General features: G+C 48.6%; 2 protein-coding genes across 3 annotated transcripts; both read right to left on the reverse strand.

Moving 5' to 3' along the window:
* Positions 1 to 1,535: 1,535 nt before the first annotated feature.
* LOC117838903 (uncharacterized) lies at positions 1,536 to 5,425 on the reverse strand. The gene is made up of 3 exons (XM_034719103.2): positions 5,229 to 5,425; positions 3,456 to 5,118; positions 1,536 to 3,334 (listed from the first exon to the last, which is right to left on the reverse strand). The coding sequence occupies exons 2-3, from the start codon at positions 4,910 to 4,912 to the stop codon at positions 1,873 to 1,875; spliced, it is 2,919 nt and encodes a 972-aa protein (XP_034574994.1). The 5' UTR covers positions 4,913 to 5,118; positions 5,229 to 5,425; the 3' UTR covers positions 1,536 to 1,872.
* Positions 5,426 to 10,366: 4,941 nt separating this feature from the next.
* Positions 10,367 to 19,057, reverse strand: LOC117837693 (vacuolar-sorting receptor 1). Of its 2 annotated transcripts, XM_034717424.2 has the most exons (12): positions 18,338 to 19,055; positions 14,552 to 15,235; positions 14,333 to 14,421; positions 14,155 to 14,224; positions 13,992 to 14,075; positions 13,815 to 13,891; positions 13,625 to 13,706; positions 13,121 to 13,203; positions 12,973 to 13,039; positions 11,864 to 11,995; positions 11,005 to 11,114; positions 10,367 to 10,872 (listed from the first exon to the last, which is right to left on the reverse strand). In XM_034717424.2, the coding sequence occupies exons 1-12, from the start codon at positions 18,639 to 18,641 to the stop codon at positions 10,765 to 10,767; spliced, it is 1,890 nt and encodes a 629-aa protein (XP_034573315.1). In that variant the 5' UTR covers positions 18,642 to 19,055; the 3' UTR covers positions 10,367 to 10,764. The 2 variants fall into 2 exon arrangements, with proteins under 2 accessions (XP_034573315.1, XP_072146482.1); XM_072290381.1 differs by having other exon boundaries at positions 12,973 to 13,203; positions 18,338 to 19,057.
* Between the last annotated feature and the right edge of the window lie 3,865 nt (positions 19,058 to 22,922).

Below are 22,922 nucleotides of genomic sequence, written 5' to 3' on the forward strand. Positions count from 1 at the left end.
ACATCGAATGTTCGGATGCTAATTAGGAGGATTAAACATGAGCTAATTATAAAATTAATTGCAGAACCACTGTGCTAATTCACGAGACAAATCTATTAAGCCTAATTAATCCATAATTAGTAAATGGTTACTGTAGCACCACATTATCAAATCATGGACTAATTAGGCTTAATAGATTCGTCTCGCGAATTAGACTCCATCTGTGCAATTAGTTTTGTAATTAGTCTATATTTAATACTATTAATTAGTATCCAAATATCCGATGTGACAGTGCTAAACTTTAGCGTGAGGTATGCAAACACTCCGTAAAGCTCTTCACCCCCCCCTCCCCTGCCTCTCCCGCCCTGGTTTTGGCTTCAAAAGCTCCCAGCGCGTTCCGGGCGAGTGAACACAAACACAAGGACAGAAGCACAGGGCCTAAAGCGTGCTGCCAAGGGCCAAGGGCAAGGCTGCTCTTTTGTGAACTGTCCTCCACCCAGTGGCACCAGCAAAAGGATGCACCTGCACATGGGCACCATCTCATGTTAAGACGACTTCAGGAGTGTTTCAGTTCAGTCTACAGGTCAGGCGTGACATTATGCGTCCTCACTGATGGCCATCCAGACAGACAGAGCAAGGGATAAAATGGAGACCCGCGAACGCCAATGCAATGGAATGCAAAGGCATCCTGCGTGCTTCCAAGCAGCAAACGGGCAAACCTTCCAGGACAACTTGCACGACAGAAGTCGGCTAGGCTCACATACACGTTAGTCCGGTACATTTACAGGGCTCTTGATTTGAGAGTCGCAAAGCAACTGGGAGCTGAAAGCATAATCCACAAGAGCCTATTTATAAAAGGCAAAACACCATGTGGTTTGGGCGATGGCCGGTGAAGAACATACTTGGAGTTGTAGGCCCTGAGGACCAAACAAATGCCAAGATTATGCTAACTGCAAAACAGAGATCCAGGTGCAGTGCCAACACAAATCTCCATATTCTATCATTTCTTCCTGCATTTTAAGGTACCTGAATACTTCACTCTTTGTTTTATGCATATGCCATGCCTAGCCATGATATTCCATGCCATTGTTAATTAATAGTTATGCTGTGAGCTAAGTGCAAGGTTCAGTCAGATCAACAAACTTTGACCCATGCATGCAGTTCAGAGGGCACAGCGGCCAGGGTGTCACCCCCCTCGGGAAGGAGACTTAAAAGCCAAGATACTCTTGCAGCAATGCAGGGGGGAACAAGTACATGAGGAAGAGACAGATGGACAATGTAATACTAGCATTTTCAGTTCTTTGTACTTGTACACATACACTACGGTTTATTATTCATCAGGGTGGGGTCACTGTGCGTGATTTGTCTGCATGATTCCAAGCAAGTCAGGTATATTTCTCCGACTGGCTGACTGGTACTTGCTATTGAGACCACCCAGTGCTTGCCAGTTTGTTTGGTTTAGCAGTTAGAATACAATAAAAAAGACTGTCACAGGTGGTTAGATAGCTAAGATCCAAAATGTGCAATTTATCATTACATATAGGAGAGGTCAGGCAAGTAGCAAGTTGCACCAAATTGCATATAACCGAAACTGAAATTACAGTGATCTAGCAAAGAAGCCACCAGGACTGATGCGAGAGGATCCACACCATACACTTTACTGATGAGGATCTAAGTCAAACACATCAGCACCCCGGGAAGCCATGAAAGCATTACATAATTCCTTAATAACCATCAAAAGACTAGCTAGACGCTTCACAATTTGCTCTTATCATCTAAGCACACTAGGTAGAATAAAACCCCCTTCTCATCTTTCATCATCTGACCAGTTACCAAGCAAAGAAGGATCTCAAAAATAAAAACCACAAAACAGGGAGACAATGTAGGCAGGGCTTAACCTAATTCAGTCTCTGGGCTATCCTGGGGGCATCTGATCAGCTCCAAGATGTTCACCACCTCACTCATGTCCGGCCTGTTAGAAGGAACCTGAGAAGTACAGACCAAACCAAGTTTCATGATTGGAACGGCCTCCTCCAGTGGAAATTTCCCGCAGAGCCTCTCGTCAACACATTCTTCCACCTTTCCTTCATCCAAAGCAGCCCTTACCACATCGCACAGCACAATCACATCATCTTCCATGTACTCCACCGGTGTCCTCCCTGTTAGGATCTCAAGAATAAGAACGCCAAATCCGTACACATCACATTTCTCTGTGATCTTCACTGTTCTGCATGCAAACTCTGGAGCCATGTAACCAAGTGCGCTCTGTACCTTGCTGCTTAAGACATAACGATCAAGCATTGGAAGTAGCTTTGCCAACCCATAATCTCCCACCTTAGCCTCGCCTGATCCATCGAGCAGAATGTTGCTTGACTTCAGATTGTAGTGGATAATATCATGCCTGTGGAGATGAGCCAGGCTTCTTGCTATGCCAAGAATTATATCAAATCTTTCCTTCCAGGACAGGCAATTTGTGGTGGATGACTCGTGCAATTGCTTATGCAAGTTACCCCCAGATACAAACTCATAAATAAGAAGCTGAAGTGATGGTGTCCAGTAATATCCTTTGAGTGCAACAAGGTTGCGATGTCGCAGCTTACCCAGCATCTTCACTTCTCTCTCAAATTCAACTTGAGACTTAACCAAGCTTGACACAGTGAGCTTCTTGATGGCAACAGGTTGCCCATCTCGAAGAGTGGTCTTGTAGACAGTGCCAAAACCACCACGCCCAAGCTCACAGTCCTTGTTCAGAAGAGCATGGGTACTGGCACTGAACTCTGGATTTCCACCTCCAAACATGACAAGCTTGCCCGCATTCATGTCAGTCGTGGGCGACTGGCTGAGATAACCATCCGAGAGTTCCAAGACAGCAGCAGAATGAGATCCGGGGGCACGCACTCGAAAGTTGAGAACAGTAATGGTAATGACACCGACAGCAATTAGAGCAGCAGCACCAATTGCAACTAAGGCTGAGATGCTCAGTATGGTTTTCTTGTGATGGAGGCCACCATCAGGCACGGGCTCAGTCGGAGATATTGGATCAGAAGAAGTGTTTGGGTTCAGCACTATTGGTTTTGGTAGCACACCAGGGCAAGAAGAGTTGAGCTTTGCACCACAAAGGCCGGGATTGTCCAACACAGATGATAGGGGGATTGTGTCAAAAAAGCTACCGGGTGGGAGATCCCCAGAGAGCTGGTTATGTGAAATATTGAACTGCAGGAGGTGGGGGAGGTTAGAGAGCTGCTTAGGTAGAACACCAGTGAGCCTGTTCCGAGAAAGATCAACAATTTCAAGACTGGTAAGGTTGGCTATCGTTTCTGGAATTGCTCCTGTCAGATTGTTATGTGAAAGATCCCTGCAAGAGATAGCAGTCGAGTATACATCAGACAAATAGACAATAAGAAGGTTTAGCATGTAAAGCTCCAAAGATTTGCCTACACACTAGATTGAATCAGAAAGAGCTGCTTAAAACTTACAGTGATGCAAGTGCAGAGCAATTGCCAATCTGAGCCGGGATATTGCCAGTGAGGGAGTTCTTTCCCAGCCTCAACTCCTTCAATGACTCTCCTCCAATGGCAGCTGGAATGCTCCCATTTAGCCGGTTGGCAGTCAAATCAAGAACCTCCAGTGACTTCACCTCCAAAATGCTTGCCGGAATACTTCCAGACATTGAGTTCCATGACATGTTCAACGACTGCAAGTTCTGCAGCTTCGAGATTTCCGATGGAATAACTCCAGAGAAGGCATTGTTTGACAAGTCCACTCCTTGAAGCACTGAAGATACATTCATAGGCATTGCTACCTCGCCGCTCAATGTGTTCTGTGACACCGACACCCATTGCACGCCAGAAGCAAAGACCCAGGTAGGCAGTCCACCCGTAAGAGAATTCCAGCTGACATCAACATGCATTAGGCTCTTGCATCCACCGATTGATTCAGGTAAGGCGCCAGTAAACCCATTCCCTGACAGCCTCAACTCCCTCAATGACATCAACCCACCAATAGATCCCGGAATCTCGCCGGATAACTTATTCCCCGACAAATCCAGCACCTCCAGGCTTGCCATTTCTCCAAACCATGTTGGAACACTACCAGTGAACTCATTTGAGCTCAGGTCAAGGTATGTGCAGGTGGAGAGCCGACGCAGGGACTCTGGTAAATTGCCAGACAGCGAGTTGGACCCAAGATCCACTGACCTCAGCAATGGGCAGTCCCCAATGTCGTCCGGGAGGCTACCAGTGAGACGGTTGCCTCGCAGGTTCAGCTCCCGAAGGTTGAACATCCTGCTGATACCGATCGGCAGGTCGCCGGTGACGGCATTGCCGGAGATGTCCAGCGTGCGCAGCGCGTTCAGGGACCAAATGTCGCTGGGCAGCGCGCCGGCCAAGAGGTTCGAGGACAGGTTGAGCGACGCGAGCGTGGCGCAGGCGCCGACGTCCCGCGGGATGTCGCCGGAGAAGGCGTTGCCGGCGAGCGAGACGTCGCGGAGGGCGCGGCACCGGCCGAAGAGCCCCTCCGGGATGGCGCCCGCGAAGGCGTTGGCACTCAGGTCCAGCGTCTGGAGCGCCGGGAGGCGGGCGAGCTCGGCGGGGACGTCGCCGGAGAGGTTGTTGTGGGCGAGGTTGAGCGACTGGAGCGCCTCGAGGCGGAGGAGGCCCCGGCCGAGCTTGCCGGAGAGGCCGAAGCCCGCGAGGGAGAGCGCCGAGACGCGGCCGGTGCGGGGCTCGCAGGTGACGCCGTCCCAGGCGCAGGCCCGCTCGTCATCCTCGCTCCACGTCGCGAGGCGGCCCTCCGGGTCCGACACGTCGGCCTTGAACACGATCAGGCCCAGCACGTCGTCGCCCAGCCCGGCCCCCGCCGCGCCGCCCTTGGCGCCCGCCACCGCCAGGAGGGCGGCGAGGTGGGCGAGAACCAGCAAAGTGAGAGGCCGCATTACTGCGACTCGACGGCACGAACAGCGGCAAGAAAAGGGAGGGTTTCTCACTTTTTCCGGCCGTCGAATTTCAAGAGGCGGCCCAGATGTTTCCGAGAACCGCCGCGTGCAGGCGATTGGGAGGGAAGGGAGGAGCTTCCGGGGATGGGGCTTGCTTAAATCTGCGGGTGACGGCCTCCGAGCTTGGAATGGTGCCGCCTTCTCTCCTGCAGATTTCAAAGAAAGGAAGAACACGAATGCCAATGATTAAACTGTAACGAAATGGATTTCAGGAATCGCGCTGTTTATTAGTGGAAGACTGGAAGTAGATGAGTACCTGCCGAGCCAGGATGCACCCGTCTACGTCGCCGCCGCCGTCTCGTCGGAGAACGCCATGAGGGAGAGGGAAGAAGTGAGGGAGCAGCGGGGAGTGGGCTGAGCTGGGACTGGAGTAGCGAGTGAGAAAAAGAGCACGAGCAAGGTGGAAAAAAGGAAGCTGCGCCAGGGCAGGAGGGACAGGGCTGATCGGACGGTGGGGAGCAGGCTCGCCGCACGACCGAGGGCTGGGATGGGCGGCGAGGACGGTGTCTCCGGCTAAAAGGCCGGGGCGCTAGGCGCGGCGCACGGGATGGGCCGGGTGCATGGACCGAGGGAGGGGGGCGGGCGTCCGTGCGCTTGGGTTCCTCCTCGAAACTCGCGCGGAGGCTCGGTTCGAGGCTGCGGTGGACCGGTCCGGGCGAGCAGGACCGGCCGTGGGCTCGTCGAGTCGTCGTTGCTTTTGAGGCGTGCGTGCCGCCCTGCCCCTCTCTGCGCGGCGTCGGTTTTGCGTTTGGTACGTCCAGAAGACCAGAACTACTGGTAGAGGCACTCAGGCACAGGACAGGGTGTGAATTCTGTTCTGCCGTTGCAGCCATTGCGTCGAATCACAAAATGCAGTCCTGTTTGGTACAAAGTTTTTTCGGATGCAGCAGATCATGAAGTTTAGAAAATTAAACCACGGTGTTTCTACAACGATAGCATTTTTGAACTTTTAGAGACTTCAAAGCCTTTTTCCTAGTTGTGTTTTTTCACGTCTCTTGTGTTTTGAAATCTTGATACCACATTTTTTTTGAGACCATGACATCAAACATGTTGATACTTGAACTACTTACGTAATCTAAAAAAGTAAAAGTTGTCAGAACACATGCACAATAAAAACAACATATTAAAACAAGACTATACACAGGGGTTGCAAAATTTCCACTGCGTTTTGGTGTGTGTGTGTTGGGGGGTAACTTGCGTAGAATCTTATATAACCCTTTTAGTTCCATTCAACAATTTTTATGTTTTGCTCATTGTTTGTTGTATAAATTGATTACTCTTATCATTTCAACCTCTTCGATGTGACAGGGTTAGTATGTTACACACTCTGTTCCATCTTGTCACTTCTCTCAACTACTCTAAACCCTTTGGTTTAAAAAAAAACTTACTACCCTAAACCAGACTCTTGTTAACCCGAGCCATCTCTAAAGACATGACGAAGGCACATGTCAAACTGGTTCAGAATTACCGTTGAAATCGCAGCTGAGTATTTGGAAACAACTTTTGATGGTGATGCGTTTGTTGTACTTCCGAGAGATGGAAAGTTAAAGGGAGAGGGTCTGTCGACGGAACGGTGAGATCGTATAATCAGTTAATAATAACCGTCTAATTTGAAACGTAAAAGGTTTTGGAAAAACAATTCAAATACGGTCTACTACAGATGTAGAGCATGTGACCTAGTAGGCACCTAGACATCATGGTCGACAAGGCACAAGCTTTGGCTTACAATGGCCCCATGCCATTCGTACGCAGGTGCCCAGGTTGTATTGGTCACGGGAACCCGTCTGCTAGACCGCTACGATCCATTGGTGAAAGAATTCTTCACGGGCTTGCAAGCCACGAGACAGTGACTCGGTGAGCACGTAGCTATAGCATATCTTGGCGAGTCAGCCATTCATTGGTAGCGCCCGCCACTGCGGCCTCCTGACGCCCTGCACCACCCGAGAGCCAACGACAGCGAGCGGGCACCTGCACCGCACCGTTCCGGGCTCCCGGCGCACACGGATGGCGAGAGGAATCGGCAGGGGAACGCTGCCTGAACGAAGGCTCGGCCGCTGTCTGCCGGCCGTGCCAGCCGGTCCACGGGCGCCGTGCGCCACATCCATGAAATTCCCCGGACGCGCCCGTGATCCGCCCGCCCGGCCCCGGCCGCAGCGCGCCAAGAACGAACGAACGCCGTCGGAAGCGCGCGGCAGAATGGGAATGGCGCCCCCAAGCGCGCGGCGGCGGGCGGGAAGGGGAATTGATGGCCGCTGCGCCGTCTGCCTGTCCCGGCCCGGCCGCCCTGCTGCTGCTGCTGCTCCCGCAGGAAGGGGGGGAGGGGGGTATCACATATCGCAGGTCGTTTTGATTGCCGCCATCAATACGCATTCATTGCGCCCCGTCGTGCATGCGTGGCCTGTGGGCCGTCCCCGTCGTCCGCATGCCCCGCCCGCTTCGCTGTCCCTCCGTCTCTCCCAGTCCACGGTTGTTGTTGCAGGCTCGCAGTTTGCAGCAGCGGCAGCCGCGGAGCAGTAACGTCTGTGATGGCGAGGGCCGATGGGAGGGGGTGACGGCGTGGGGCCTGCCTGCGGGGGCAGGCAGGAAGGATCAATGCAATTCAAGGAAGGTGTTGCCCGGGGCCACCTACCATGTACTAGACGCGTACTTAAGGTTTAAAACGGATGGGTAAAGTCCCATCCCGATCCGCCCCGTTTTTCACATTTAACCCACCCGTTTTCGTTTTTCCTGAAAAATCCGGATTCAAGATGGGTCACGGGTCGACGGCCTGCAGGAGCGGCATGGAAACGGAAAGGTTCCATCCCGGTCAAATTTCTGGGTCCCGTATTTGATCGGTATGGACCTGAATTTAACCCGAATTTAACATGGATATTCGGCCTATCAGTTAACTACAGCCCAACAGCTAACCCTAACCATATCCTTCAAACCTTATCCTTCGGACCTTCACCACCCGCGCCGCCTCATGCTCAGTCCGACTCCCGCTCAGGCGGCATGACCACAGCTGCGCCGCCGCAATTCGCAAAGCCGCGCCTTCATCGCCTGTCAGGGCCATGCTGCTGCCTGCGAGGCCGTGCCACCGTGGCCTGCGAAGCTACGCCTTCGCCGCCCACCGCCGGTGGCGCGCTGCCCTGAGCCGCGCCTCCGCTGCCCCCGCATCCGTGCCTCCTCCGCACATCGGGATGTGCCGCTGCGGTTCGCCAGGGCCAGGGTTGGGGCGGTGCCGCGCACGCCAGGCCGGGGTCGGGGCCGATGCCGTGTCACGCTGCCGGCAGGGCAGTAGGAGGATTTGTGAGCTTTGGAACTGCGAATCTTGAAAAATGCGGCGGCGGCGGCCTTACCGTGGTCCTGGAGACCCTTTGCCGTTTGATGCAGGGACTACTATAGTAATTAGCATAATTTTCTTCTCTGTTAGTGCCTGAACATGCACATACATGTGCTGAACTCTTGAACCATACATTGTTCCGCATGGAGAAAATTGGATACATATAGGGGTCTCTTAAGTCTTATTGATGGTTAGTGTGGTCTGTGTGTCCCGACTAAAGTTCTCGGTTACCATCCGTTTCCGTCGAGTTTCCAACCGTATTGATTCGTTTCAGCACACCCGTATAACCCGCTCCCATTTCCGCTCCCGGCTGTCCCGCTCCCGACGATGAAAGTGCGGGAGTGGAAATGGGAGGGGGGTTTCTTGTCGCTAGGCGTACTAGGTACCCATGAACGGTCGAGTCTCAGCTTTCACGGACTGTCAGGTAGTGGCCGACTGGCCGTGTCTTCTCAACTCGAAAGATACCGACGTGATTCCTACTGAAACTGGACTTGCGCGGAATTCATGTGGCCCAAACAGAGTTTTTATCGTCGTTGAATTGTTTTCCATGTACTCCTTCATCCTCTGGATCAGGATTGCACTTGGAGGTTTGAGCTCCATGAGTCATGACTCATGAGTATGTCCGGCCATCCGATCCGGCATAGGATGATGGCCAGGCCAGGCCCTCTATCAGATCGCTCCAAATACTTTTATATCTGCTTAGATCTCCAAGCCGCTCATTACCCATGATTGTCCATGCAGATGAGCACGATGGCAGCGTTAACCTAAGGTTCGGAGATCCGGGCGATCATGCATGCCCCCCCTGGATACGATACATTGCTGCGTTTCGCATGATCGATCACGGGCACGCTCTCTGCCTCTCTCGAAAGCCTCAACGCCCTCACCAGCAGAGTGCGCGCGCGTTCAGCTGGTACATGGTGGGCAACTGACAATACCATGGACGCTCTCTCGATCTCGAAAGGCTCACCAGCACTCCAGCAGAGTGAGTGTTCAGCTGGTAGCTATCCGAGTGCCCGAGTGCAGCACATGCATAGCGCCCTGAACCATGCATAGCACATGAGACTAGGGGGGCGTTCGGTTACTTTTGCTTATTTTTAGCACATGTCACGTCAAATGTTTAGATACTAATTAGAAGTATTAAACGTAGACTATTTATAAAACTCATTACATAAGTGGAGGCTAAACGGCGAGACGAATCTATTAAACCTAATTAATACATCATTAGCAAATATTTACTGTAGCAACACATTATCAAATCATGAACTAATTAGGCTTAATAGATTCGTCTCGCCGTTTAGCCTCCACTTATGTAATGGGTTTTTGTAAATAGTCTACGTTTAATACTTCTAATTAGTATCTAAACATTCGATGTGACGGGTGCTAAAAATAAGCAGGGAAACCAAATGAGGCCTAGAGGTAGCCGCTGCTGCCTTTGAATCAGATGCTGTCCGTATCCGCACCCTGCAGATGAGGCTGTATCGGGGAGTTCGGGGTCGGGACTCACAGCTAGCTCTCTCTCTTGAGCCATGCCAAGCCTGAAAAGATGAGAAGCCCACTGGCATTTCAGCAGGAAATGGCCAAACCGCCGGTTGGAAAGAATTGATCTCGGGACTAATCCATCCTGACCAACCGTAGCAGCTGCGAGCATCTCAAAGCAAAGAATCTGTAGCAGCAGCATCAAAAGCGCAGAAGGAACCCATCGAGCAGCCTCCCTCGAAAGAAAGGAAAGAATATCACGATGCACACACGGTATCATGGTGCCTGTGCTTTTCTATGGAAAAGCTGCAACACGCGCGCCCTTCTTTTGTGGCTTCTCTGTTCTCCCCACCTTTGAAGCACCTGCCTGTATGCTGCAATCCTAGCATCGCAATGCTTCAGCAATCAGCATGCAGTGTTCCTTTTCATGGCCTCTCTTGAGTAGAGCACGGAGAATCTCACGGTTGCCTAAGCTTGCAGCTCGTTCATTAAACTATATTTACCATAACCGTGCAAATAAGCAAACAATTCTGTTTGACAGGTTCCAATTCCAACAGCAACAGTGAAATGCTAACCTGTAATCACAGATACAGATATGTATAACCAATGCTTTAGAGCATTGGTATATATAACGCTTGCAGCCTTGTAGGCCCAAGCTTTATTCAGGTATTGTCAGGAGAAAATCTATGGTCTGAACAACAGTATTTACAGAGTGTAGACATGTATATGAAACGGGGCAACACGAACTCACACAAGTTTGAACAAAAACTAAAGGCGAACAAGGGCTAAACTAAGATGGTATCATCCCCTATCTTAGAATGTGTCTCTCTTAGAATCATACATGGTACGGCAAATCTCCTCGCACACCACCCGTATCTTTCGCGCCTAGTTGACCTCTGCAAAGTCTGATGTCCACTGGTGCCTTGGTGCGGCAGCACAGGTGAGATGTTGCACGCCCCTCCTCCTATGCTGCTCCAGAAAAAGGAGCGCCGTTTCAAATATCATCCGCATGCGCGACATGATGCTGCTGGTTTGCTCCTTCTTGGTTATCCAGAGGCATGTACTGAGCCATGATGGCGCGGATCTCCGAATCCATGTAACTCTGATGACAAATAATAACGCAGATATGGTTCAGGCATGAACTAATTTATCGTCATCATAGTAATATCAGTGACTGCTTGCAAGTAAAGACCAAAGGGTAGAGAGGAGATTGAGAGGTGCAGAGTTGTTTTACCCTCAGCCTGTATTTGTACACTGCGTATGCTCCAACCCCAGCAAAAACAAGTCCGAAGAAGATAACCCAGAGGAAGCTCCAGCCAACAGTTGCGGTAGTTCCCTCTTTGCCTGCACAGCATTCAGAAAATGGCATAAGATTAGTAGTACAAAAAGGTGAAATGAATATCAGTCCACTTTACTTGCGCAAACCATCTTAGAATTTTACAGTACCGATAAAATTATTTATGCACATGTGCATCAATTACTGCTATCTTTTGAAATCGGATGTTAAAGAAACTGAAGTCCACCACTAGAGTGACGCTAGAGGAAAAAAAGACCTAAGAGCTGATAATGACCAGGACACAACAATGTCCATTTAGGCAGGTCCACAAATTCCATCCATAAAACTATGATTATCACATGGCGTTTGACGTCAAGCAATATCAAAAGATAAAGGACCTAAATAAAAAACAGGAAGAAACTTTAAAGCAGCAAGAATCCATATAACATTGATGAAAACATACATGCTCTCCACTTCACTAGTACTAACTTAGGACTATCTGGTTAATAATAGCCTGGTTAGATCGGGCACACAGTAAGGCTAAAGTACAAGATTGTGCAACATCAAGATTTTTTTTTGAAATAATCACTATTTATTAAGAAACTGGTGCATAAGTGTGTTATTCCAGAAACTAATTGATGACCGAGAAACAGTGAGTTTCTTTCATTCTTTAAATGGAAATACAAGATCAATCATCTCGAACAAAAGAAAGCATTTCACAAGTGCATTGCTTCTCATCACATAGATAGGACTTGCCAGTAAAGTTATGAAGAGACAGAACCAGATGGCTACGTAGAAGTACAGGTTAGCTACTCACTGATGCAAGTGTCATGCTCTCTCATGTATAGCATTTTGTCATCACCACAGCTGCACTCATAGCTTCCCCATGTATTCTTGCAGCTGCAACCCTTGCACTGACAGAAAAGTTTCCCTTTGCATTCATCAATATCTGCAAATAGGTAGATTAAAATAGATCACTGAACATTTTTCATATTACTCTGAAATTTTCAAGATCAGAATTATAGAACAATGCTCAAAAGGTGAACTTAACTGTAATTCCTAGTAAAAGATTATCTTCTCAAACAGTGGCAGTATTGGATAAATATTAAGTGCTAAAACAATTTTTTGGTAACTTAAGAACCCCTTGGGGCAAGTGTGGGTGTGTGTGTTATATTGGCTATTTTGGCCTTTCTCCTATCTTAATGCACTGATATTCTATTCGATAAAAAAAAACAATTGTGGAATCAATGCTAAACGCGAGTGGGATGATGATGTAGAGTGTGACATGGATAATGGATGCAACTGTTGATCATAATCATGTAACTTCTAGGTGTCTGCTGGAAAAGTTTATATGGTGTTGGATCAGAGATGCTTCGAAATGGCACCAAAAAACAACAGTCAGGAGGTTGTGAGTTGAATTTTCTCGGGTCTGAAGGTGCCAATAGAAACAAGACAGCATCCTTTCTATAGCAGGAGTTGATTGAATGCCTGACAAAAAATGAGCAGGTTTCTTCAGAATGTGTCAGTTTCTCCTCTGGTGGTTGTTGATTTCTTACAGCAATGGGTTTCATGGTGCACAAAGAGGTCACTACTCACTAGGGGTGGATTATATTCTACCGTGAGTGCAAGGAGACCGGCAGCAACTCTGATTGAGCAACCTTCATTTTACGGTGTCTTCTACCATAGCACACTTAATTTCTGATATGCACTGTTCCCGTATCTGGCTTTGCTCATGGTTTCTGTGACAGCTGGTCGAGCTGAACCTTGCGTTTTCTTAGATCAGTTGTCCAGGGATTTTAAAACTTTGTTATGAATTCAGTGTGTCGATTGTAAAAATCAACTTATGCCCCAACATAGAAATCAATTTGTGCACCTTTAGATTAATGTTGCATTCAAGGCTGTAAAAATCCAGTTTCTGAATGGTACCTTCACAACTTTTTACTCCATCACCCTTGAAACCAGCTGGACATTTACACCCATCAGGTTCTTCGTTCTGCAGAATTGCACATTTAGGTTTCACACTGCCAACAAACTGGAAAACAAAAACTAATGTCTTAAGAGAACATCTACTTACTGAGCAGGCAGAGATCGTCTTCCCATCTTTAGTTTCCTGCCAGCACCCTCCATTACTAATCTCACATCTACCAATACCAGAAGCTGTCCATGGCAAATGTCAATCAAAGCTGTACTTGCATAAATCTGATCGATGATCCTATTGTACAGAAGTACAATGCTACACAGTAATGCAAACAACATTGATTTACAAATTACAACAACCTCCATTCTATTTTACTTATTCTCTTAGAATGTGTGTAGTTAATATTTTAAAACTTGACCCACTGGTGTACAAGCATTTAGATTTGTTGCATCAAAATAATATTGTGTCTTTTTTTAATCAAAACTGTGTACATATCTATTTATCAATAATATCTGTAAAATGGAAAAACGAATGAATTGGAGACCATGCAATGTCCAAAATGACAAGACAGAATAAATAATAACTCTTAACTGATCATGAAAATACCACCATAGAAATAACTTAATGCCATTGTAATGCTAGAACTAAATCATAGAGTACCTTCACAATGTGTATATCCATCACCAACAAATTTTACACCTTTCACAATAGGGCACTCACAAACACGCCCACGGAAGGTATCCTGCATTTTCATATAAGGCATTTAAAACCTGTTACCAAATAACAATTGAGAAAGAACTAAAGAAGGCAAGGTTAACCGTCAGCAGCAAGTGTGGCATTAAAAAGGTACCTTGCATGCAGTAACGTTATTAGCCTTGTCCAGCCAGCAACCACCATTGTTGTCCAAACATTCATTCGTTTGAATTTCTATATGAAATAAATTGAGGGAAAGGGGAAAAAAAAGTAAATGTCACATCATATAAGATCTAGGAACACTTCTGTGGTAAAAAAAAAAAGGCTCACAGACCTTCGCTCAAACAAATAGCAGGCTCAGTCGTCTCCTCAAATCCTGAACAGATTGCTTTCAGAACAGCAACTTTGTCCAATTTACCTGAAGGGGGAAAAAAAGCTAAAATGTGATACAGCAACATTTTGAGCCCAAAAGATGGTGTTACAAAATAGTGGCAGACCTCTGTATTGCCTGTTGTTGATGACAAGGGTCGGAAGTATTGTGACATCTCCTCTTTTACCATTACCAATCTATACAGTAAAAGAATAGAGCTACTAAGTATACCATAAATTGACACTAATATGCAACCATGCAATGCTGGTTAACAAAAATGCTGCTATTTAAGAATACGGTCGTACTTGAGCATCTTGTTCTGCCTTTAGAATTTCATTCTCCTCGTCAGCTTCAGGATCCCCAACACATTTGTTTACCTTCTCAACGTCCAATCCTGTAATGAGGTGTCACATTAGATATACTTGGCAATAATTTAGTCGTTATATGTTACTAACGAATAATAAAAATAGAGAATCGGCAAATTAACAAATGAGATACATGAAATCAGTGCCAAATAGACCCACCAAGTGACTTGATAACATCACTGGCACATTCATGTGTGTATTTCTTATCCTTCATTGGGCACCTAAGTGCAAAGTCATGCACATAATCCCACCACAACCATGGCTTGCCAGTCTCATTAGCAATCTTGAATAAACAAATTTGATGCAGATTTTGAATCACAACATCTTTTCCATCATATCCTTGGCTAAAATCCTGCTCAGGGTCTGGTGCACAATATCTCCCATGATTGATGCACTGTGATTTGCATTGCTTGCTCGTGACAAAAGTTTCTGGACAATACCATGTGATATAATGAGGAGTAAACTGGGTGTAACCCTTTTTCTCAAGAACTTGTGCAGTTCCTCTGAAGTTCTTCACGAAGTCCATTTGCATATCGCATTTAGGACCACATTCATCATTACTGTTTGTCCAGAATTCATACTCTACACGCTCATCGGGGTGCGGAAGAGATTCCCTCCAGTCCAGAAGAACGCTAAGCATGTCACCTGCTTCTGCAGATTTCTTAAGTTGATCCCCCAATTTCTTTGTTATAAGCACTGAGGGAATAGTGATGTTTTCTAGGTGTTCTTTGCCTTCCTCTGGGTTGTCCATTGTGATTAAAGGTTCTGGCTTGTCATCCACAACAAGAACTGCGGCAGCTCCAGCATTTTGGGCATTCCATGCCTTGACAGTGAAAAAGCATTCTGTTCAAACAGAATAGATTGGAGAATTAGAATAAACTTTTCCAGAAAATTCCAGTAATGTGTAGCAAAGAACTTTAAGCACCCAAATCTTTGTATACTTCAATGTTTTGCATGAAGAACAGTATCGTTAATAATGTTTTCCCTGAATCAATTATGACATATATGTCATATGATCCTAAAATGATGAATAGGTGAGAACCTGTGAATCCTATTCTAACTTTAATGTGAAAACTGCATGCAGTTTTATTTTCTAAAATTAAACATATAATATGAACCTTATTTTGCTATTGCAGCTCTGCATGATACCAGTTTGAAGATGTGCTTCGTATATAGTTTTGTCATTTAGCAGACTCTGGTTCTGAAACCATAGGAACCATAGCTAAATTAAGGTTCAAATAATATCAACGCAACACGCTAAAATATGGCAAATAACCAGGTATCTGCTGATAATATGTAATCATATAAATCAAGCATGACTCAAATTTGTCACAGACGGAAATATACCATAAAGATAGTCATCAAAACTAATTAAGTTAAATGGTTAAACCACCTCATACAAATTGACTTATTATTAACTCCTTTTCAATAAGTACCAAATTTACTGTGTTGCCAATTCTATGTTCCACAGTAGTTCAAATGATCTACTCCCTGAATGCAAACCAAGGCAATTCCTTGAGCAGTTCTACAAGTGTTCAATTGAACCAACAGGTGGATAGCCACAGGATCATATATAGCATCAAAGCTACTCAATAGGACCACAGGAGTATGCTGCATGCCTGCATCCAAGGGAATAGGAGCCAAAAATAGAAAGGCAGGGGGGCGACTTGGGCGGCACCCCACCCTCCGCTGTCGCCACCCCCCTCCCAGCCTCCTCTCCACCTCGCAGCCGCCGGAGCAGGGCACCGGAAGCCCGTGTACCTTCTAGGAAGGCGGCAGCGGGGCTTCTCTTGCCGGCCGGGGTGCTCCCGCCTGGTCAACAATGCGGCGACGCCGGCCATGGAGGTGGCGGCGGCGACCCGGGCCGGCAGATCCGGTGTCCCGGGGCCGGATCTACTTGGAGCGGCTGTTGGCGGGGCTGCCCTTTGGATGTGTGCATGGGGTCTGTGAGGCCGTGTTGCAGGTCTTCCAGCGGCCTCACGCGGGACGGCGGCGGCTTCCCCCACGAGGGAGCGACGCGGGGGGCCGCGGTGGCTGCGTGGCAGTGCAGACCCGGTGACAGCAGGCGCCGGTGCGGCAGTGCTGACCGGGGAGGCGGCCTGCCGGCCTCGTTGCGAGGCGCCAGGACGCGCCGGAGGCGGCGCGCTGGCACGGCGGCAGAGGAGGCGCGGCGCGGAGGTGACGCCAGCACAGAGGACAGCGGCATGGAGGTGGCGCCGACGCGGAGGAGGCGCTGGGCACAGGTTGTGCGCGCGGGGTGACGCAGGGCGCGGCGCGAGGAGGATAACTGCCGGTGAGCAAGCGGAGGTGGAGGTACGGCGGCGTGGTGTGAGGAGGCGTGGCGGCGACGCCGCCCCGGATGGGCTACCGTGACTATGGCCAGGAGTGCCGAGCCGTGAGCGTGCAAGGGTTGGGATGCTTCGGGCGAAATCCCTCGCCGGCGTTCTTGCTGGTGAAAATGACGACGGCACCCTAGGGCGTCGTTCTCCTCGTTGGGGGCGTCATGTCTGAGCTACAACCCTGCTGCACGGGGTCCTCTGGGTGAAAACCCTATCCAGATTTTGGACGAGCGACGGTGGCGCCATTGGCGACATGCCCACCTTGGAGGCATCGTCTCTAGAGACCCATCTCAGTCTGTGGCATTGCTGGTCCATTAGTCACGGGCGGCCATAGCTGGTGGTAGTGGCGACAATTCCGTCGCGTGGTAAGCTGGACGGGTGTTGCCGAGGCCATGTGGAGGCGATCGCAGTTATGGTGGCGGCCAGGGGTTGTCGTATGGTTGTCGGTCTTGGCTGCTTGCAGCGGACCGTAGCGGCTGGCATTGCTTGGCAACGATCAGTGCGGCGTGGGACTACGTCGGAGGACGGCGCTGCGGCAACAGCATCGTGGGACAACTAGGCTTGCAGCAGACCGCGGCGGGTTGCTCAATTTGGATGGGCTACCTGGTGCGGTACATCGTCGAAAGACGGCGCAAGCGACTTCTCTGACTTGCTAACATGGCGGCGGATACTTTTGCACGAATGAAGCAACGAGGCGAAGTCGACCTGCGGCGGCGGCCTGGCTGATCGATGGAGATCTTGTTGAGCGGGGCAACATTGCTCACCACTCTGACAACGACAAAAGAAACGGATCCGTGACTGGAGTATTGTGGCAGGCGTGGCGAGGCCCCTGCGCGTGGTGTTTTTTCGAGACGACGAGAGCGAGGTGGAGTCCAACGGCGGATGTGGCGAGGCCCCCGCCCGTTGTGTTATCGTGGTGGCAACTGTGAGGCAACCTGCGAGAGATCTGGATTCGGTGGTATCACTCTGTCAGGTTGAGTTACAGCTGGACTACAGCGGATGGTCCCGCATGGCGGTGGCCTTCTCGGTGCGGTGCAGTTTGTTTCTATGGGTCCTGTTGACGCAGGGCCACGCCTGGAGGTTTCGGCGAATACATGAGTGTGAATGTTGGTGGGTGCCTCCGTGGCGAGTGGAGTGATGAGGCCGTGTTGACGTTCCAATCCAACCGGTCGGGTGTGGCAGTTTTGAGTTGAGTGGCTACCCGCGTGGATGTCCCAATCCAAACGGGTGAGTCTATTTTATTTTCTTTTCCTGCCTATGACCTCCCGGGGCTGTAGTCTTTTATTTTTTCTGCTATATCAACGAAACACGCATGCGGTTTGTTAAAAAAAAAAGAAAGAAAGGCACACAACACATCTTCAGCAACTGACCAGTAATTAATGCCAAGTAGAGCTAGACTGACTGAATCACGATAAAATGCTACCCTCTACAATCCGTTTCACTGATTTGACCAACCAAATAGCCAAATAGGAGTAGTTCCAAAGAACAGCTGGACAACCAAAGATCAGAAAAACCGACCGGGCGGCGCCGCAGCAGAATTTAATCGAAGCAATAAACCCAAAAGCAAAAGGGGGCCAAAGACAAAAGGAAAAGGAATATCCATCACCTCCGCGGTCGAGGAGGACGAAGTTGGGTCGTCCCCCGGCTTTCTTGGGCTTGAAGGAGATGTCGAACTGGTCGAAGCTCTGGCACCCCTTCCGGTTGGACCTGGGGTACTCGACCCAGCCGTGCAGCGTACCACCGTACTGCGGCACCCCGAAGTTGCCGATGGCGCACTCGTACTTGCCCTTGAGCTCGTCGGGGGACGTCACCTGGATGCTGTTCTTCTCCACCACGAACCTCCCCGCCGCCGCGTCCGCCAAGGCCAGCGCCAGCACCAGCAGCAGCGCCCGCCACGCCGGCCCCCTCATCCTGCTCCGATCAAAGCACCGCCCTCCTACCTACGGAACCTCACCGTCCAGGGGAGCCCCTGACTCGATAAAAAGGCCCGAATCTCCGCGCCGGGCAGGCTGAAAATTCCGGGTCCTCGGAAGGACTCGTGCGGGACGGAGGGGAACCGGCCGGCGCTGGGAAGATCGACCGATATCGATCGATCCAACGCGAGGAGACGGAGATTCCCACGAGGCCGCAAGCAGCCGCAGATCTGCAGGCGTAGAGAAAGACCACCCCGGCGGCACGAGCGGGAGGCCAATTGGGGGCGGCCGGCGAGATCTAGCCGAGGCCGATCGGCTGCTGCTGGGGGTGGATGGAGATGGAGGCGTTGGACGACCTGGAACGCCTCCGCGCGGGGGAAGTCGTCGGCTGCTCCTGCCCCGTCCAAGTAAAGTCCAGCCAACCAAGTTAACCGAACCACGCGGCACGGAAGGCTGTCAGCGACCGCCCGCGTCGGCGTCGCGACGTGCGCGGCCGTTGGATCGGTGACTGGTGGGGCCAGGGCGCCCGTTCTCGTGGCGGCCGGCCCTCGTGCGTCCGTGCATGGCAGAATGGGAGCTTTGGGGATCGCGTGGGTCAGAGGCTATGGGTTTTCCTAGTAGTAATCTTAATTAGCCTCGAGATCCGTTCTGCAGGTCAACATCTCGTGCAAAGGCAAAGCTACCCAATTGCTCGTGGATGATAATGTTTTCAAGGAAAAACTCACGAGATCAAAGCCCTATTTTTGCTACTCTGGTTTGGCGGTTTCAATATGGAGCTGCGTTTGGTGTCATTAGACAATTCTAGCAGAAATGCAAATGACCGTGTCGTTCGATACAGGTTCTCATTTGCTCTCGCGTTATTATTCATTTGTTCCTGGTATGTTGGTTTTGCTTCACAATATATTGGTGTGTTGCCCCTAGTAGTCCTCTCTTTACAAGTATAGTAGTAAAAGATATCTGTAAGTGGTTTGATGCCATCTGTTTATTACGTGGGACTCAAACATGGAACTCGTGCGTTCTGACAGAAACGGGTCCCATTGCGGCGGTAGAAGGCGACCTACCATGGGAGCGGCGTCAAGATGTATGACGATGATGATTGCGCAGTCGTTGTTGAGCTACGTAAATAGAAACAAGCTAAGGATGAGAATGATTAAGTTTGAAGGCTGTATTTTTTTAATACAAACTTTTACGTACGATCTCGGATGAATACAAACTTTATATCAAAATTGTAGAGCTTGATGAGATTTTAAACTTTGTAGTTGATAACTTTTTCATTCGAGATGTTTAGTAGTCCAAAAATGTGTTACAAGTTTAGAGAAGAAACATATTTCCCACGTCATCGATCCACAACTCCGAAATCGAGCGTTCCTATTGGCCGAACTCTCCTCACACCCTTCCCTCTGAACCAACCAACCTTATCTCCTCCCTCTCTCTCTTCTCTCCCACCTCTCCGGCGCGCCCCTGCGGAGGAGCCCCGGCAGCTAGCGTGGCCACCTCGGCCTGACACCGGCAGCGGAGGCGGCAAGCGCGGCGACCACCCCAGCCTCGGCCCTAGCGACGGAGGCGACCGGCGTGGCCACCAGTGGCGCGGGTGGCTCGCCGGCCCAGTGGCGACAGACGGCACAACCCAAGCGAGGCTGGCTGATGCGGGTGGCTCAACCCCGGAGCGGGTAGCCCTGACCCCGGCGTTGAGGCCAGCCGGCGCATGCTCCTCCACCTCCACAATTGCAGTAAAGTTTGGAGACCTTTTTGCAAAATCATTAAGACATATTTCAAAAACTGCGGGTTGATTAGAAAAAATTGAGGGAGTTTTTTGCAAAACGACTATGACGGTCGGAAGAAACCAACACACTTTAATATATATTAAATAGATATAGATATGTAGAGAAAAATCCTTGCAGTTGTTTGAAAAAATATTTATGGGGCAGTTTGGATTGTTTATCAGTTTATGCAGATTTAGACGTATAGGGTGAGAGTCAAGGAAGACAGGCGTGGGCCGGCGGGCTGCCAAAACAAGAGGGATTTACCGGCAGTATTTTACAGAGCACGGCAGCTTTGCTTTGCTTCGTGGGGAAGTATGGAGTTCCGTGGCTCCAAGCACAAGATCTACCCTTTAAATACCCTTTCAACGTCCTCAACTGTATTATTGATAAGAACAGGTCGCTGTTGCAGTGTCCCTGCCATCAAATGCAGCGAGATGCAGACAAGTTCTTTTTTTCGCCGGTGGTGGAGGCCCGCAGCCTGCCCAGCCACGCGAAACACGCACCGGTTCTCAAATAATGAAGCGCTGCAGAGCCCGTGGTCCACTCTTTGATTTGACGATGGGGAGATGCCCAACGTCTGCCACGAGGGGACTGGGAGCATCTCACATTTGCGAACACAAACAGTACAGCGACAACGGAAATTAATTTTTGATGTGGTTTTTTTGGACCACGTGGTTCACCAGGCAGGCATGTGTTTGAAGGACAGACCCTTCACTGCCTCTTTTTAAAGAGAAAAAAACTCACAGCCTTTTTATTGTGATATTTTTTTACCTGGCAATACAATTAGAGGAGAATCAACTAATCAATCATACCCCCTGGTGCACACTTTAGCTTCCAAACCAAATTATATGCACTATATTTAAGGAGGAAAAAGTCGCAATGTTTTTTTAAGAAAAGAAATGCAACGCTAGTGTATTCATCGACAACTACGACAACATCAAATTTCTCTAATTTTAATAAAGTTTACCAACATATATGACATGCAATTAGTTTCATTAAATCTACCATAAAATATGTTTTAGTAGTATACTTATTTCATATTACATTTATGATAAAAATTTGATTTCTACGTAGAGGATTTATTGCTACTTGTTTAGATACAATGGTGCATGTTTGATAGTGAAGGATTATAAATATATGCACCAACCAATTCAACTCAAAAATTTAAGTTGATAGGAAAGGTGGGCATTTGCACAACCAATTCAATACAAAAAGTTTAAACTGATAGAAAAATAAGGATAATTAACTTAAACTTTATCGGATCGACAGGAATTTGCAGTCTGGTTCTCACTGAATGCGTGCTACGGGGAAAAGAATGTTAGCGCACCAAAAGAAAAAAAAGATGATAAAATGAACTTGACAAGGAAGCATGACGCATCCTTATACTCAGTCACGACTCACGAGTCCGCAACAATATAGTCAGGGTAATTCGTAAAAAAAACAGTATAGTCAGGCTAAATAAAGAGGTACGATGTACTTCCAACAGTGAAAAAATATATGTTGAGTTTTGAAACATTAATCAATTGTCGATCGGAATAGCTAACATGAACAATTTTGCTATCTTTATTACTCTAACGGTTCTCAGTGTGAAGTCAAAGATAAGTTGGTCAAAATTTTCGGATCTGCTTATAAAATATCTATAGGATGAATGTGTGTGCATGTGTAAACTTCTGCATTGTGTTTTGCAAAGGAACGCCAAAAGGTCGAGCTGTAACATGTTTGCTGCACGCCAAAAAGGCAGCCGCGCTGGGCGATGCATCATTGCCGCGTAACGCACCGTCTGCACACGGCCACATGGGACGGGCCGCAGGCGTGTGGCCATGGGCCGGAGACTGGAGCAGGCAGGCCGTCTGTGCTGGGCTACGCGCGGTTTTTATTTCTGGAGTACTTATTAAAATTATTAACAGGATAAGTGTTCGTTTTCAAGAACTTATTAAAATTATCAAGAATAAGTGTTCGTTTTCAAAAACTTCAAAGTGACCCCTTTGAGAAGGTGATATATATAACAGGATCCACAACCAAATAAGTAAAACCTCAATATTTACACAACAATTGACAGACGCAATTGACACCGAAGAAGGCAAGAAGAAGATGCCTTATTCTTCGGAGCAGTTTTTCAGAACACGTCTTATTTGGCCTTCCTGAAAACACGCTTACTGTCCCTCCGTTTTAAATTGTAGGTGATTTTTATTATGTATCTTGACATAACATACATCTAAATGCATAGCAAAAAAGCTATGCAGTCAAAACGACTTACAATTTGGGACGGAGGGAGTAGCATACAGCTCCATTTAGCAGTTAGCACCGAGTGAATCGACTTGAATAGTTTGACACACAGCTCCACTAACTTGTCACATGTTTTATTTGCTCCTAGAATCTCTCATCACGGCCTCAATTTCTCCGGCCAACCTGGGTGTTGGCGACCAGGTCTTGGACCTTATCCTCGGCAGTCCGTTAGCTAGTTTGTTAGAGTCTACATCCTGTAACTTGTAATCCTAGATTAGCTGAACGTGAT

The sequence above is a fragment of the Setaria viridis genome, chromosome 9, assembly GCF_005286985.2.
Source record: "Setaria viridis chromosome 9, Setaria_viridis_v4.0, whole genome shotgun sequence".
Taxonomy (NCBI): Eukaryota; Viridiplantae; Streptophyta; class Magnoliopsida; order Poales; family Poaceae; genus Setaria; species Setaria viridis.